This window comes from Phocoena sinus, chromosome X (genome assembly GCF_008692025.1).
Source record: "Phocoena sinus isolate mPhoSin1 chromosome X, mPhoSin1.pri, whole genome shotgun sequence".
In the NCBI taxonomy this organism is placed as follows: Eukaryota; Metazoa; Chordata; class Mammalia; order Artiodactyla; family Phocoenidae; genus Phocoena; species Phocoena sinus.
Genome location: NC_045784.1, coordinates 128414813 through 128433600, shown reverse-complemented (window position 1 = coordinate 128433600; position 18788 = coordinate 128414813). Strand labels below are relative to the sequence as shown.

Here is an 18788-nt window from a genome sequence, read left to right as displayed (position 1 = left end):
TTCAATGGAGAAATCAAAAGCTTTACAGACAAGCAAAAGCTAAGAAAATTCAGCACCACCAAACCAGCTCTACCACAAATGCTAAAGGAATGTCTCTAAGTGGGAAACATAAGGGAAGAAAAGGACCTACAAAAACAAACCCCCCCAAATTAAGAAAATGGTCATAGGAATATACATATTGATAATTACCTTAAACATGAATGGATTAAATGCTCCAATGAAAAGACACAGGCTTGCTGAATGGATACAAAAACAAGACCCATAAATATGCTGTCTACAAGAGAGCCACTTCAGACCTAGGGACACATACAGACTGAAAGTGAGGGGATGGAAAAAGATATTCTATGCAAATGGAAATCAAAAGAAAGCTGTAGTAGCAATACTCATATCAGATAAAATAGACTTTAAAATAAAGTATGTTGCAAGAGACAAGGAAGGGCACTACATAATGATCAAGAGATCAATCCAAGAAGAAGATATAACAATTATAAATATATATGCACCCAACATAGGAGCACCTCAATAGTTAAGGCAAATGCTAACAGCTGTAAAAGAGGAAATCAACAGTAACACAATAATAGTGGGGGACTTTAACACCTGACTTACGCCAATGGACAGATCAACCAAAATGAAAATAAATAAGGAAACAGAAGCTTTAAATGACATGATAGACCAGATAGATTTAATTGATATTTATAGGACATTCCATCCCAAAACAGCAGATGACACTTTCTTCTCAAGTGCGCATGGAACATTCTCCAGGATAGATCACATCTTGTGTCACAAATCAAGCCTCAGTAAATTGAAGAAAATTGAAAACATATCAAGCATCTTTTCTGACCACAACACTATGAGATTAGAAATGAAGTACAGGGAAAAAAACGTAAAAAACACAAACACATGGAAGCTAAACAATACGTTACTAAATAACCAAGAGAACACTGAAGAACTCAAAGAGGAAATCAAAAAATACCTAGAGACAAATGACAATGAAAACATGACAATCCAAAAGGGAAGTTTATAGCTATACAAGCCTACCTCAAGAAACAAGAAAAATCTCAAATAAACAATCTCACCTTACACCTAAAAGAACTAGAGAAAGAAGAACAAACAAAACCCAAAATTAGCAGAAGGAAAGAAATCATAAAGATCAGAGCAGAAATAAATGAAATACAAACAAAGAAAACAGTAGCAAAGATCAATAAAACTAAAAGCTGGTTCTTTGAGAAGATAAACAAAATTGATAAACCATTAGCCAGACTCATCAAGAAAAAGAGGGAGAGGACTCAAATCAATAAAATTAGAAATGAAAAAGGAGAAGTTACAACAGACACCGCAGAAATACAAAGCATCCTAAGGGACTACTACAAGCAACTGTATGCCACTAAAATGGACAACCTGGCAGAAATGGAAAAATTCTTAGAAAGGTATAACATTCCAAGACTGAACCAGGAAGAAATAGAAAATATGAACAGACGAATCACATGTAATGAAATTGAAACTGTGATTAAAAATCTTCCAACAAGCAAAAGTCCAGGACCAGATGGCTTCACAGGTGAATTCTATCAAACATTTAGAGAAGAGCTAACACCCATCCTTCTCAAACTCTTTCAAAAAATTGCAGAGGAAGGAACACTCCCAAACTCATTCTATGAGGCCACCATCACCCTGATACCAATACCAGACAAAGATACTACAAAAAAAGAAAATTACAGAGCAATATCACTGATGAATATAGATGCAAAAATCCTGAACAACATACTAGCAAACAGAATCCAACAACATATTAAAAGGATCATACATGATCAAGTGGGATTTATCCGAGGGATGCAAGGATTCTTCAATATATGCAAATCAATCAATGTGATACACCATATTAACAAACTGAAGAATAAAAACCATATGATCATCTCAATAGATGCAGGAAAAGTTTTTTAAAAAATTCAACACCCATTTAAGATAAAAACCCTCCAGAAAGTGGGCATAGAGGGAACCTACCTCAACATAATAAAGGCCATATATGACAAACCCACAGCAAACATCATTCTCAATGGTGAAAAACTGAAAGCATTTCCTCTAAGATCAGGAACAAGACAAGGATGTCCACTCTCAACAGTATTATTCAACATAGTTTTGGAAGTCCTAGCCATGGCAATCAGAGAAGAAAAAGAAATAAAAGGAATCCAAATTGGAAAAGAAGAAGTAAAACTGTCACTGTTTGCAGATGACATGATACTATACATAGAGAATCCTAAAAATGCCACCAGAAAACTACTAGAGCTAATAAATGAATTTGGTAAGTTGCAGGATATAAAATTAATGCACAGAACTCTCTTGCATTCCTATACACTAATGATGAAAACTCTGAAAGAGAAATTAAGGACGCACTCCCATTTACCATTGCAACAAAAAGAATAAAATATCTAGGAATAAACCTACCTAGGGAGACAAAAGGCCTGTATGCAGAAAACTATAAGACACTGATGAAAGAAATTAAAGATTATACCAACAGATGGAGAGATATACCATGTTCTTGGATTGGAAGAATCAATATTATGGAAATGACTATACTACCCAAAGCAATCTACAGATTCAATGCAATCCCTATCAAATTGCCAATGGCATTTTTTATGGAACTAGAAGAAAAAGTCTTAAAATTTATATGGAGACACAAAAGACCCCAAATAGCCAAAGAAGTCTTGAGGGAAAAAAACGGAGCTGGAGGAATCAGACTCCCTGACTTCAGACTATACTGCAAAGCTACAGTAATCAAGACAGTATGGTACTGGCACAAAAACAGAAACATAGATCAATGGAACAAGATAGGAAGCCCAGAGGTAAACCCACGCACCTATGGTCAACTAATCTATGACAAAGGAGGCAAGGATATGCAATGGAGAAAAGACAGTCTCTTCAATAAGTGGTGCTGGGAAAACTGGACAGCTACATGTAAAAGAATTAAATTAGTACACTCCCTAACACCATACACAAAAGTAAACTCAAAATGGATTAGAGACTTAAATGTAAGACCGAACACTATAAAACTCTTAGAGGAAAACACAGGAAGAACACTCTTTGACATAAATCACAAAATCTTTTTTGATCCACCTCCTAGAGTAGTGGAAATAAAAACAAAAATAAACATATAGGACCTAATGAAACTTAAAAGTTTCTGCACAGCAAAGGAAACCATAAATAAGACGAAAAGACAACCCTCAGAATGGGAGAAAATATTTGCAAATGAAGCAACTGACAAAGGATTAATCTCCAAAATATATAAACAGCTCCTGCAGCTCAATATTAAAGAAACAAACAGCCCAATACAAAAATGGGCAGAAAACCTAAATAGACATTTCTCCAAAGAGGACATACAGATGGCCAAGAAGCACATGAAAAGCTGCTCAACATCACTAATTATTAGAGAAATGCAAATCAAATCTACAGTGAGGTATCACCTCACACCAGTTATAATGGGCATCATCAGAAAATCTACAAACAACAAATGGTGGAGAGGGTGCGGAGAAAAGGGAATCCTCTTGCACTGTTGGTTGGGATGTAAATTGATACAACCACTATGGAGAACAGTATGGAGGTTCTTAATAAACTAAAAATAGAATTACCATATGATCCAGCAATCCCACTACCGGGTATATACCCAGAGAAAACCATAATTCCAAAAGACCATACACCCCAATGTTCATTGCAGCACTATTTACAATAGCCAGGTCATGGAAGTAACCTAAATGCCCATCAACAGACGAATGGATAAAGAAGATGTGGTACATATATACAATGGAGTATTACTCAGCCATAAAAGGGAATGAAATTGGGTCATTTGTTGAGACGTGGATGGATCTAGAGACTGTCATACAGCGTGAAGTAAGTCAGAAAGAGAAAAACAAATATTGTATATTAACGCATGTATGTGGAACCTATAACTATGGTACAGATGAACCGGTTTTCATGGCAAACTTTGAGACACAGATGTAGAGAACAAATGTATGAACACCATGGGGGGAAAGCTGCCGGGGGGTGGGGATGGTGGTGTGATGAATTGGGTGATTGGGATTGACATGTATACACTGATGTGTATAAAATTGATGACTAATAAGAGCCTGCTGTATAAAAGAATAAAAAATAAAAATAAATAAAAGAAGACATATACAGGTAATTATATGTTTAGGCATAGTAGAACCCAAACATATATATTAAGGTTAGAAGGCACTGGGGAAAATGAGAGGACAAGGACCTTGTGAAATCACATTTTATTAATAGCCTTGTGATAGTCCTCACTTAATAGTATAAGTTTTAGGTAAGTGTGTGAGAAGAGTCCTGAGGAGATGATATCCCTTTCTTCTTGGTGATCGTAGTTTAAAGATCTCAATTTTAGTTGGGAGCCCTAGATACCCCATAGGCAGCAGAGGATGCTTTGTTTCCAAAACTGAATCACAAGACCACAGCCATCCATAGGGGAAAACCTCTAGACAAGAGGTTACATGTTGGTGGTTTGCAGATGTCATTTATTTGATCTATACAGTGTTAATAACCTTCAAAATTATCCTCCAAGATTTGAAATTTGGGAGGTGTCATACAAAATTCCAGATTTGTTTATTATTTTATGAAATCAGAAGATTGGACAACATTGGACTCAAATCCCCACATGGCCACAAACAGCTGGGGCTGAGTAGTGGCTGTCCCTTGTATGTGGGCACTTTCTGCTCTCTCCCTGAAAACAAGGTCTAATGTCAGTTGCCATTAATCAACTCACTTAATTGATAGATTTAAGAGTTTCTAGTTGAATTAAGAGGAAAGTGACATAGTTCTTGTACCCATAGCTGTAAAAATTTAAAATAAATAAATTAAAGATAGACTGAAAGGACTATTTCAAAAAAGATGGCAAGTTTGCATTTCCTAATAAAAATGAAGACTATTTATACACTGTTTCTATGCATACACAGTATGCTTTTGTTGAAAAATAAAACTTCAGATATCAACATTATGCAATCCATTATAAGAACCATAATTGATATATTAAAGAAGATGTACAATGAAAATCTTAATTTTATTAAATAGACTGAAAGTTCAACAGGTTTTGTATTTGAATATATACATTAAGTGTTGCTGCTGGGAAAAGCAGTTATGCATTAATTAAGCAATATACCTTCACAGGCATCAAAATATTTTATAGACACAAGATTTATAAAAATGTCTTTAATTGCAGTAGAAATTATACATTGAACCAGAAGTATTTTTGTCAGTGAGTTGAAGAAATGACTGAGACCATATACAGGGCATATTATGTTTAAAAGTTAGATTTCCTGCGGCATTTTCTTTTGTCACTTATGATAGTTATGTGTATTTTCTCATAATTTCAATGAGAATTTTGATGTGAATGAACAACTTTTGGGCATGTTGTCCATTATAAGCAAATCAGAAAATGGTTTGCTTGAATATATTGAAAAAAATCCTAAAAAATGTAACATAAGCAGATCACAATTAATATATGTAAGTGTTAATGTCAGACTTTTATGAAATACATATCCAGCATTGCAAAGTTTTGTAGGGATACAGAATTTATGTTTGTTCATTGGTAGATTGACTAGCAATTATTTGCTTTGTGGTAAAAGGTTTAAGTAGAGCATATTATGGACATAATAGCTGCCACCATGAGCTGGAGACCTCCCAATGACTTGAACAATAAACAGCTCAAAAATGAATGAAGAGGAGCAGTATGAGCAGTATGGTTGTCAGCTTCCCTATGAGCCTAGATATCTGAGTTAGGGCAAAGTGCTCACCCCAAATATAAAACCCACTGTGCAAAGAGTTAATCTGTGTCTGGAAAGAAAGCAACTCTATTCTTTTAAGATACTAACTAAAACTAAATAACCTTACTCCTCATTCCCTCACCGTTTCCTTACCCACACCCCTGTTAAAATTAATCTGTACTAAATTCTGTACTCGACATTGGAATTCCAAATACAAGACCTGACATTAATACCCTGATGCAGAAGAAATGGTGGCAGGTTTCTGGTTTGCAAAATTAAAGTGGTAATACATTTCAAAATAAAATTGTAATCATTAATTATTGCTTTTTTAATTTTTCATTTTTAATTTAAAATATCCCCAGTATGATATTTTACATTACTTCATATGTTCACCCCATAATTAGTTAAAGAAAATTATATTACATTTCTAGCAGTTTATTTTTCCTACAACTAGCCTGATTTGGTCATTTAAGATACCTCTCGGGCTTCCCTGGTGGCGCAGTGGTTGGGAGTCCGCCTGCCGATGCAGGGGACGCGGGTTCGTGCCCCGGTCTGGGAGGATCCCGCATGCCGCGGAGCGGCTGGGCCCGTGAGCCATGGCCGCTGAGCCTGCGCGTCCGGAGCCTGTCCTCCGCAACGGGAGAGGCCACAGCAGTGAGAGGCCCGCGTAACGCATAAAAAAAAAAAAAAAAAAAAAAAAAAGATACCTCTCTAGCTCCTGTGGGCATTTGAATTTGTGACATCTGCATTAGGTAATATTTTAACCATTCCTCCCCTTGCCCCTACTCTCTATCCTCCAAGAGAAGGAAAAGTTTAACAATTTATTGGCAGTCCAGAAGACTGTGAGTCATTGAAGCAAGTGACCACTTTGGGTTTATTTCTGTGTGTCCAGCATAAACTGTTAGTAATTGTTCAACAAGTACTTAATACATGCATGGATAAATGTACTTCAGTTGAAGATATACCACATACATAAAACTCTTTTGGGATGGAAGTTGTATTTCAATCTCATGCAAGTTTAGTATCAAAGATAATCATTTTCCTTTCCCTTCACTTCTCCTTCTTGACTTTTTTCTGCCTTAGATGCCTATACAACAGCCGAAGTAGTTTACTCTTGGACTCTTGGGAAGAACAAATCTGTGGAAGTGGCACAGGATGGCTCTCGACTGAATCAATATGACCTGCTGGGCCATGTTGTTGGGACAGAAATAATCCGGTCTAGTACAGGTATTTATTTATTTTATTTAGCAAGCATTTTTGTAACCTGTACCACATACCAGTCACTGTTTTAAGTGCTTATAATAACTTATGTTAATAAAACAGTCTTGTGAGGTAGGTACTATTATCTTAAGGAAACTGAGGCATACAGATGTTTAGTAATTTGTTCCATGTCACAGTTATGTAATGTCAGAGCCAAGATCTGAACCCAGGCAGATTGGCTTCCAAGATCATGCTTTTAACCATGATGCCCTGCTGTCTCTTCGTGAGTTAGGTCGAGGTCATTAGGGCTGGACTGTGGTAGAAGAGAAAGCAGAGGGAAGCCATGATAGTGGGAGAGCTAAACTTTGACCCTAAAGTTTTCATGAAGATATTTGCTTAACTCCGCCAATACAGAGGTGGCAATGTAATAACCCCAGGAGAGTCCAGAACACAGCCAGGAGGTCCAGGAATGAGCCATGGAATTATTTTCTTAAGTGAATCACCCATTTCAGAAACAAGTGTGTCTGGCAAACATTGCCAGGTCCTCTCAATGGCTCTTCCTTGGATATTGATAAATGGTATTTAGAGGCTTGTTCTGTAGCCTTAAGTCCTATCTATTTGGAAACTGACCAGTTGTAGGGGCCTGAGGAAGGACGCACCCTGAATCCCAACTAACTTTAGGGTATTTGACAAAATGGAGTACATCTTAGGGGCCCACATATCTTACAATACTTTTTGCCATGAAAGGGTGGGAACTTTCAACACTTGTCTCCATGGAAGATCTCTGAATCCACAATTATAAATGAAGTAGGGTACTCTTGTCCTTTTTTTCATTAGCTGGACACTGCTGTTCCCTCTCATAGTGTTACAGTATGTCTGTGGTCTGTTCTCCCTCCATCCTAGGACCAGGGGCTAGAATGTAAAAAAAAGCAGCATTTGAAATGGATTTAAAGGACAACAGGATTTAGAGATTTGGAACTTGGTGTGGGGAAAGGCTATTCTTGAGAATGGCAATACAGAGTTTCAAAAGGCCAGAGGTTTGTGAGAACATGATCTCTTGGAGAAGGTCAGCTGATCTGTGGGGGTGAGGGGAAAGTACCCACCCGGCCAGTTCTGCTCTCTCCAAGCAGGTAGAGGGAGGAGGACCTTTAGTGCCTGCATGTACAAAGTGTATTTTTACTGTCCTATTGTGACCCTTGCATTTTTGAGCAGAAGCCACCTCCTGCTGTGGGGTGCCGCTGCTGCTGCAAATGACCTCCCATCTGAGATCAGACCCTCCCCTCCCTCCCACCCCAGCCTGTAGGCAAAGAGTACCCAGGCTCCTGATAAAGGCTCTGTGCATCCCAGCACAGCAGGGCGGACCCCTAGAGACCAAGGGTAACCCAGGGGCCCTGGAGGTCCACTCCGTAGAAGGGAGAGAATTCCTGGGGCTATAGCATCTGTTCACTCTCCTGACTTCCCCATCCCTCCTTAGCACTGCTCACCTGGTATCAACTTTTGAGACCCATCATTAGCGATTCAAGCAGCCCCATTTCATTTGGTTAAGCCACTGTTTGTTTAGTCTTTATCACACATTCATGATAGAAAAATTAGAAATATCAGAGGAACAAAAAATGTAAATTAAAATATTCTTTAATTCCACCATCTAGAAAAAAACTTTTTAGAAGAATTTCGTGCATTAACTGATTATTATACATTTTGGTGTGTAACCTTTAAGAAGGTTCTCTTTGCACTTTTAATATAAATATGTTTTTATATAAATGGGGCCATAATATTGATACTGTTTTATAAGCTGCTTTTTATGTAGTTTTATATTGTAAGCATGTTTTCTTGTTACTAAGTGTACAGGATCCAAATAAAATGTACACACAAGCTAGTGATATATTTTTATTATTAATTAATTAATTAATTTTTGCTGTGTTGTGTTGGGTCTTCGTTTCTGTGTGAGGGCTTTCTCTAGTTGCGGCAAGTGGGGGCCACTCTTCATCGCGGTGCACGGGCCTCTCACTATCACGGCCTCTCTTGTTGCGGAGCGCAGGCTCCAGACGCGCAGGCTCAGTAGTTTTGGCTCACGGGCCTAGTTGCTCCGCAGCATGTGGGATCCTCCCAGACCAGGGCTCGAACCTGTGTCCCCTGCATTAGCAGGCAGATTCTCAACCACTGTGCTACCAGGGAAGCCCAGTGATATATTTTTATTCAGATATAATTGACATTAGTTTCAGGTGTACAACATTATGATTCAATATTTTTATGTATTATGAAATGATCACCATGGGAAGTCTAGTTAACGTCCATCACTATACATAGTTATAGAATTTTTTTCTTGTGATGAAAACTTTTAAGATCTACTCTTAACAGCTTTCAAATGTGCAGTATAGTATTCTAACTATAGTTACCATGTTGTACATAACACCCCAAGGACTTATTTACTTTACAGCTGGAAGTTTGTACCTTCTGATTCCTTTCACCCATTTCACCTAACACCTACCCTTGGCTTCTGGCAACCAGTAATCTATTCTTTGTATCTATGAGCTTGGTTTTTTGTTCATTTTGTTTTGTTTTTTAGATTCCACATGTAAGTGAGATACAATATTTGTCTTGCTCTGTCTGACTTATTTCACTTAGCATAATGTCCCCAAGGTCCATCCATGTTGTTGCAAATGGCAAAAATTCTTTCTTTTTATGGTTGAATAATATTCCATTGTATCTATATATATCACATATTCTTTATCCATTCATCCATGGAGAGACACTTTGGTTGTTTCCATGTCTTGGCTATTGTAAATAATGCTGCAGTGAAGATGGAGGTGTATATATCTTTTTAAGCCAGTGTTCTCATTTTCTTCAGATAAATACCCATAAGTGGAATTGCTGGATCATATAGTAGTTCCATTTTTATTTTTTAAAAAATATTTATTTATCTATTTATTTGTTTATTTGGCTGCACCAGGTCTTAGTTGTGGCATGCAGGATCTTTTAGTTGCAGCATGTGAACTCTTAGTTTTCTTGTTTGTTTGTTTTTGAGTTTTTTTTGCAGTACACAGGCCTCTCACTGCTGTGGCCTCTCCCATTGCGGAACACAGGCTCTGGACGTGCAGGCCCAGCGGCCATGGCTCATGGGCCCAGCTGCTCCACGGCATGTGGGATCTTCCTGGACTGGGGCACAAACCCGTGTCCCCTGCATTGGCAGGCGGACTCTCAACCACTGCGCCATAAGGGAAGCCCACAGACTCTTAGTTTTGACATGTGGGATCTAGTTCCCTGACCAGGGATTGAAACCAGGCCCCCTGAATTGGGAGCATGGAGTCTTAGCCACTGGACCACCAGGGAAGTCCCCCATTTTTAATTTTTTAAGGAAACTCCATACTGTTTTCCATAGTAGTTGCACCAGTATACATTCCTACCAAGAGTACATGAGGGTTTCCATTTCCACACATCCTCACCAACATTTGTTTTTTGTTGTTAGTTCTAAGTAGTTAGTAATAATATTTTAACAATTAGAATGGGCATATATTAATTATTACCTGTTTTAGTTTTACTCTAAATTTAAAAAGAAAATTAAAAGGCCATCATCTGAGGCCACAGCCAGCCTTCTTGACAACAATAAGTGTTGCTATCAGTGGGAAGCATAGCATTTCATTGTGAAACTCAATAATATCTTCATCTTACTGGATCATAATCCATTTAACCAATTACCTATGATTATTTTCCGTTTTAATGCTATAAAGAACACTGCAAAGACCTTCTTTTTCCATATAGCATTTTGTTCCTATGTAATTACCTGCCTAGGATAAAAACAAATATTGAGATTGCTCTTTCAGAAAGTAGACACATTAAAAAATTTTTAAATACATATTGACAAATTGCCATTCTAAAAGGTGAAACAATTCACACTCTCATTATCAGTGTATGAGCATGCCAGTTTCCCTTCACTCTTGGCAATGCAGATGTTATGGATTGAATTATGTCTCCCCAAAAGATATGTTGAAATCCTGCCCCCTAGTGCCTCAGAATGTGACCTTATTTGAAAGTAGGGTTATTGCAGATATTAGATTATAATAGCAAATTAGTTTTGTAAACATGATACAGTGTATATCAGTAAACTATGCAGGTGTAAGAAGGAATGAGGAAGTTCAATGGGAATATCTGCAGGATATACTGTTGAGTGAAAACAGCAAATATAAAACCACCAAAGACTATAAGGATATATATTAGTATAGGAATAGTATTTCTAGAATATACACAAGAAGCTGTTAATTGTAGTTAAAGGAAGGAGAAATGAAATGGTTTGAAGGAGGTGGACTTTTTGCTGTATATTATTTGACACCCTTTGGTTTAGAAACCATATAAATATTACCTCACATAAATGTATATTGTTTTCATGTGACTATAAATTATGGGCATTCCTTTCTGAATTCTGGTATGCTCCTCTATGTGGGGTCCAACATACTAATGGGAAGTTGGGCCAGAGAAAATCCCACAATCTGTGGGTGTTCTGTTTTGTATGAGTGGTTTTCTCTCTGAAAGCTGTCGGTCCTCAGCATGAAGTAGTTCTAAGCAGAGAGCTCCTGCTCTTTGCTCCAGATTCAAACATGTGTTAAATAAATGAAATTTCTCTAAATTGGTGGCTGGTTCTTCACACTGTTCCTTACTTCAGCACTGACTCCATTTTCCCTTATTTGCAATATTTACATTAATTTTCTAAGAGGAGCCTGATCTTATTTTTGCATCTTTCCTAGAAATTTGACCATTTGTTAGAAAAACTCTCATTACTGTCATTGTGTATATTATTTGTTTAGACTTGGAACATAGGTAAGTGAAGACAAATCAGAAAATAAGAGCAGCGTGGCGGGTGTGTTTTGACCCACCTACAGATGCCATTCTGTGGGCGGCGGCGGGGGGAGGGGGGCGCCAAAATCCCATGACTGCTTAGCCAGAGCAGCAGTTGACCCCTGAGGTCACTATTTTGGTGCAGTGAGGCAACAGCCACCAAAGGACGTGGCCCTATTGCGTGGCTCACTGCCACTGGAAGAGGGCTCTGCTGGAGTTCTGCAGTTGGCTTGAGCTCCGCTGTTGGGCGGGGCTTTTGTATCTACTCCTCTGTATGCCAGAGCTGTGGGCTGCTCTCAGAGGTTGGGTTCTTTTGCAGTTGAATTTAGACTGCTGACTGTACTTTTGATCAGGCGATGATGCTGGCAGGGGACCTGATACCACCTCCAAGATTCGCACAATGTTGGCTATAAGGTATGCCATATTCCTTTGTGCTAGCTGACCCCAAATTATCTGGCCCTGCCAATTCCCAGAGCGTTCCCCATGAGGCAAAGCAGAAGTGGGCCTCCAGAGGAATGCCCAGGAAACCTGGATATCTGCCTTGGGTTCTCATTTCCCCACTGGAGAAACCATAGACTCAGAGGTACCCTCTAGGTGCTGCACTGAGCTGGCCTGGAGGAAGGAAGAAGGCGACAAATTGATACCACTTCTGTTATCCTTCTAATGTCACTTTTCTTGGTTTTCATGCCCCAGATGGGTGCTGCTTCAGCTTTACTTCTTAGATCTGGGATTTTCACAAAGGTGTTCTCTTCCGTGGGTAGCTGCTAAACCATATTTTTGTGACAGGGTACTAGAGCTGGGGCTGTCCTATTCCACCACCTTGCTGATCTTAAATCACTCTCTTTGCTTCTTTGGAAGATAAACAACAAGATAGAAATTGAAGGAAAGAAGGATAGAAAAGGAGAGGCTTAAGAAAATATATTCAGTTATTTAAAACAATGGCTAATTTGATAAGCTCTTGAAAAGTCCACTTGCTTTCCTTTCAGATCTACAGGATATAACTTATATAAAATATATAATAAATATTCATAAATATTAAATATTTTACATGATCAGATATAGTATTAATAGACAGGAAGGAATTCAGGGGTGTGAGACTAATATGTGGAAGGGGAGGAAATTCCCCAAGCTAATCAAAGTCCAACTATTGTTAAAAATAAATCTTCAGTGCCTCCTCAGCTGAGAAAAAGAGTGAACAGAAGGACAGGGAAAGAAAGCAGTTGAAATGTACACAGATAGGAGAGAGGGGGAGAAGGAGAGAGGGGGAGGGGGTGGGGAACAAAGAAATAAAAGGATTGAAAAAGCGGCAGAGAGAAAAAAAAGCAATCCCAATGTTGTAATGAAGAAATTCTATAATTTTGTATGATAGTTCTTTGCTAAATTAAAACTAAGCCTACTTGTATTTTTCATGTTCACATAAACAAGCTAGAATGTGAATACACACACAATATGGATTGTATATTGAGCTTTGGCTAACCAGATGGTGATTCCTAGGCTTAGGTACAGGGAGTGGGTGAGGTAGGAAAGTGGGAAATTGACTCATTTGGGAGACATACTGAAACCAAATGGGGGCAGAGAGAGAAAGAGATAGAGAGAGGTGAAAAATAAGAAGCTCTAACAAGGAAGGTAGTAGAGCAATCAGATTGCATGGACCTTTGGAGACTCTTTGGGGAAATTTGCCTTTTACTCTTTGAGAGATGGGAAACTATTGGGGAGCCTTAAGCAAAAGAAAGACTGAATCTGACTTTTATTATAATAGACTCATTTTGGCTGGTATGCTAAGAATGCATTGAAGGGGACAAGTACAGAGGCAAGGCACGTTAGGAAGCTATTACAGTACTCTAAGTAAGAGATGATGGTAGCTTAGTCCAAAGTGGTAACAGCGGAAGTGGTGAGAAATGCTCAAATTATAAATATATTTTGAAGAACTGTCAATGTATCTGCGCCCGTGTCTGCATTTGTGTATGCACACATGGAAACATGCACGAGGGAGGGAGAGGGAGCGGTCGATGATGTTAAAGATTTTGAAGAATTTTGATTTGTGCTCCTGAGAGCTACCATTTACTGAGATAGGAAAATCTGTTGGAAGGGATAGTTTGGAGGGGTTAGGAAATGGAGACAGTAAGAGCTAAGATTTGGACATGTTAGGTCAAAATACCTATTAGATCCCCAAGTGGTGATATCTAATGGGTAATGGAATATATAGGTGTAGAGCATTATAGGGAACCCTAGGTTTGCCATATCAAAGTACCATAAACTGAATGGCTTAAAACAACAGAGATTTATGTCTCCTAGTTCTGGAGGCTAGAAGTCTGAAGCCAAGGTGCTGGCTGGGTTGGTTGCTTCTGGAGGTTCCTTTTATACAGAAGAGGGGGAGGGGGAGGGGTCCACTGTAGTGCTGACCAATGACTGAGCAGGACCACTGACGGGTCGCTCATTGACAGTTGCTCACCTGGGGGAGGGGCCCACTGCAACACTGACCAATGGCTGAGCGGGGCTGCTATAGCTCACGCCTGCCCCACCACTATTACAATTCCCCACTGTCAATGTCCATTCCACAATCTTGTGGGAAAAGGGGTGACGATTTTTCTGGCTACTTCCCACTGAACAGGGGAGATGAGGGGGTGATTGTGAAATGGAATTGATCAGCTCTGGGTCGAGAATATTCCTTAAAAATGTTAGTAAGCAATACAATTCTTTTTATCTACAACCATTTGAACCTGATGAAATTCCTTCTACAATGGAATTTTAATCTCAATACTTACTTTTTTTTTTTTTTTTTTTGCGGTACGCGGGCCTCTCCCGTTGCGGAGCACAGGCTACGGACGCGCAGGCTCAGTGGCCACGGCTCACGGGCCCAGCCGCTCCGCGGCACAGTGGGATCCTCCCGGACCGGGGCATGAACCCGCGTCCCCAGTATTGGCAGGCGGATTCTCAACCACTGCGCCACAAGGGAAACCCAATACTTACTCTTTTTGAAGAGCAATCTTAAGTCTTCTAAGGGTTCACAAACCCATTGCTCTCTAGGCCTGTCAGGAGTTGGGTCATTTTCTGATGACAGTGGTGCTGCTTTAACCCGAGTGTGATGAATCCATGGCTTTACTCCAGCTAACTTGACAGATGAGTGTGTGATAAGTAATACCACATGTGGTCCTGTCCACCTTGCGGTCAGCTGGTGCTCAGTCCCTTGTTCCCTCCAGGTTTTAAGGAGGACTCAGTTTCTGGGCTGGAAAGGATGTAACGTTACCTCAGTTGTATGGGCACACCTGCTGGCAACAAACTCATGAACAGAGGTTAGTATAGTGCCCAGAGCTTTAACATAATTGGCAACTGCTGGATCTTTCAGAGCATTTATAGGTTCTCCCACCTGGGCAGACACCTGGAACGGCCTACCATACAATATTTCAAAGGGTCTTAATTTAAGCCTGCTTCTGGGAGCCACTCTGATCCATAGCAGGGCAACTGGCAAGGCCTTATCCCAAGTTAAATTAGTCTCTTGACATATTTTAGCAATGCTCCTTTTTAATGTATAATTCATTCTCTCGGTTTTTCCTGTTGATTGTAGTCTCCAGGATGAATGTATCTTCCAATTCATTTGCAGTGCTTTAGCCACTTGTTGGGTTATGCTAGAGACAAAAGCAGGCCCATTATCACTTTGAAGGGAGTTAGGCACTCCAGATCAGGGGATAATGTCCTTAAGGAGGACTCTAACCACTTTGGAGGCTTTTTCTGTCCTGGGGCAATATGCCTCCACCCATCCTGAAAAAGTGTCCATAAATACTAGCAGGTACCTGAAATTTCCTGTGGCTCAAGGCATTTGAGTAAAGTCTATTTGCCAGTACTCGGTGGGGTAGGTTCCTCTGTGCTGAGTCCCCATCTGGGGAAGTGTGACAGCAGTTTTGTGTTATTTTTAGCATAAATCATGCAATTTTGAGTGACTTGCTGGACGGCCCTTTGTAGGTTAGGCCCCATTATATATCTTTGAATCTGTTGTAAGGTGGTAACAGCAGACTAAATCATTTGGATATACCTTCCTACAGCTATTAATTATAAAGTTTGAACTAAAAATTATGGACATATAGCTAGATAGATATACAGACTATTTGAAAACAATGGGGAATGATTGCTGCAGCACGGTGTCCAAGAGGGCCTCAGGAATCAAAACAATTCCTTGTACTTTACATTTCTAGCCAAGTGAGGTGTGATCAAGAGTGAATCCCCATTCTTTGGCTCTCTCCTTCTCCTTTCCTGAATACACTGACTGGTATTTTGACAAGTCGATCTGTGGGAGAAGTGACCATATCATGGATTGTTAACCCCATTCCTTTGCTGCTTTCTTTGCAGCTTGGTCAGCTAACTGACTGCCCTTTATTATATGAGTCTCACCCTTCTGGTGGCCTGGGCAGTGCATTACAGCCACTTGTGAGGGCTTATGGACTGCTTCTAATAGTGACAGGATTTCAGAAGCATGTTTTATGTCTTTATTGTTTGAAGTGAGAAGCCCCCTTTCTTTCCAGTTCACCCCGTGGGCATGCACCACAGAGAATGCATAGTGAGAGTCTGTGTATATATTTACTTGCTTCCCTTTAGCGAGGAGCAGGGCTCTTGTCAGAGCAATGATTTCTGCCTTCCCAGCTGAGCTCCCTGGGGGCAGGGCTTTTGCTTCAACAATCCTTTCAAGGGTTACCATCACATGCCTAGTGCATCACCTACCTTGGTCCATGAAGCTGCTTCCATCGGTGAACAATTTCATATCTGGTTCAGCCAAGGTCTGCTAGAATACACTAGCTTGATGATTGGTAGGCAGTCGTGCTCTGGGGATTGTGCAACATCAATCGGGAGAAATGTGGCTGGATTTAGGGCTGAAGTGACCTGAAGTCTTACGTTGGGATTGTCCAGGAGAATGGCTTGGACTTTCCCATTCTCCCCGAAGTCAGCCAATAGCCCCCTTTCTGCTCCAGTAAAGAAAGGACATGGTGAGGAACATACACAGTGGTGGGTTGCCCCAGGGTAAACTTCTCAGCTTCCTGAAATATGTCACAAGTAGCTGCTACAGCTCGAAGTCAGAGGGGTCATCCCTTAACAGTCTGTTCTAGCCTGTCTTGAGAAGCAGACAATAGGTTGAGGGCTATTCCTTGGAGTTTGAATTAACACCCCAAGACTTATGCCTTATCTCTCATGGACATACAATTTGAAAGGTTTCTTTAAGTCTGGTTGTTCCAAAGCCAGGGCTGAGACTGACTTTGTTTTTATTGTTTCAAAGGCTGTTTGGCATCCTGTAGTCCAAGTAAGGGGCTCAAAATCATGTCCCTTTAAAGCCTCACAGAGGGGCTTTACTATGAGCCCATAGTTTGGGATCCAAACCTGACAGAACCCTGCCGTTCCCAGAAACCCCCTCAGTTGTCTGCAAGTCTTGAGTGTTCCCAAGCCTGCAATTTCGCATTTGCTATTAGTCAAAAGACCCCACTGTCCTTGGGAAAGGACAAAGGCCAGATACGTGACTTGTTGCTTACATATTTGGGCTTTTTTCTGGGAGACCTTATATCCACAATTGGCCAAATAGTTTAGGGTTCTAATGGTATTTTATAGACACTTATCATATGTAGGGCCTGCTATAAGCAAATTGTCCACATATTGGAGTATAAGTCCTTCATCCAATATTAAGTTTCTAAGGTCCCTAGCCAACATTTCCCCAAACAAGGTAGGGGAATTCTTAAATCCTTGAGACAGGACTGTCCAACAATACTGTTAGACTACCTGTATTTCTGGGTCCATTCAAAAGCAAACAGTTGCTGTGATTCTTCTGCAATAGGAATGCAGAAAAAAGCATCCTTCAAGTCCAAAACTGAGAACCAGCTGTATTCTCCCAGAATAGTTGTAAGCAGAGTGTATGGATTAGGTACCACGGGGTGCAAATCTTGGACTATATCATTAATAGCCCTCAAGTCTTGGACAAAGCAATACCCTGCTGAGTTTGGCTTTTTGACCAGGACGTTAAGGCTGTTATATGGGGACAAGGTTTATTCAGTCCTATTTTCAAAAACTTTTCGAGAATTGGCTGAATTTCCTTTTGGGCCTCTTGCCTCAGAGGGTATTGTTTTAGATTAGGTGTCCCAGCATCCCTTTTCAATGGGATTTGTATTGGCCATGCGTTTTTGGCCTTCCCCGGGGTGCCATCAGTCCATACTTGTGGCCTCACCTTTTCATAGACCTCAGGGGGAAAGAGCTCTGTCTCCTTTTCTGGGACATCCATAAGTGCCATCTGTAGGCTTATAGCGTACTGTGATGGGACCCTGATGTCAAGTTGTCCTGGCGAAAAAGTTAAGTTACTAGAGCATTTAATTTACAAAGGAGATCTCGGCCCAGAAGAGTGATTGGACACACTGGCATATATAAGAAACTGTGTTTCAGGGTGAGGTCCCCTAATTGGCATTCTAGAGGTTGTAAGAAAACGATTTTGTACTTCTCCAGAAACTCCTGTGACCAGGATGGATTGAGATGTTTTCTGTGCCACCTTGGTGTTTACCACAGAGTATGTTGCACCTGTATCTATCAGAAAGTCGGTCAACTTGGCCCCCACTGTCAAAGTTACCTGGGGCTCCTGTGGGGAAATTGGAATTGGATGCCTCAAGTCCAAGGGAGCCCTGGGCCTCTTCATTCATTATCAGAGTGTTCCTCCCTTTCTACCATATGAGAGGCTCCTATCTTTCTTTTATTGTTTTCTTTCTTATTCTTCAGCCTAGGGCAATCTTTTTTCCAATGCCCTTCCTCCTTGCAGTAAGCCCATTGTTCTCTCCCCAGTGGTGGCTTACCTCTCTCCGGGTTAGTAGCCTTCCGGAAATCCAATGCTGCTGCCAGCAAAGTGGCGTTTCATCTTGCATCCTCTTGCTTCTGTCGTTGTGCCCTGCTGTTGAACACGTTAAAAGCAACGTCTACCAATTGAGAAGGGTTCATTCCAAGTGCACCATCAAACTTTTGTAATTTTCTTCTTAT

General features: G+C 40.1%; 1 protein-coding gene across 3 annotated transcripts in view; it reads left to right on the top strand.

Moving 5' to 3' along the window:
- Window positions 1-18788, top strand: part of GABRA3 (gamma-aminobutyric acid type A receptor subunit alpha3) — a 254155-nt gene that overhangs the window by 208855 nt on the left and 26512 nt on the right. For all 3 annotated transcript variants that reach the window (XM_032619686.1, XM_032619687.1, XM_032619688.1), the window contains one exon: window positions 6849-6992. In XM_032619686.1, coding sequence (XP_032475577.1) covers window positions 6849-6992 — 144 coding nt within the window. The remainder of the gene's footprint in view (window positions 1-6848; window positions 6993-18788) is intronic.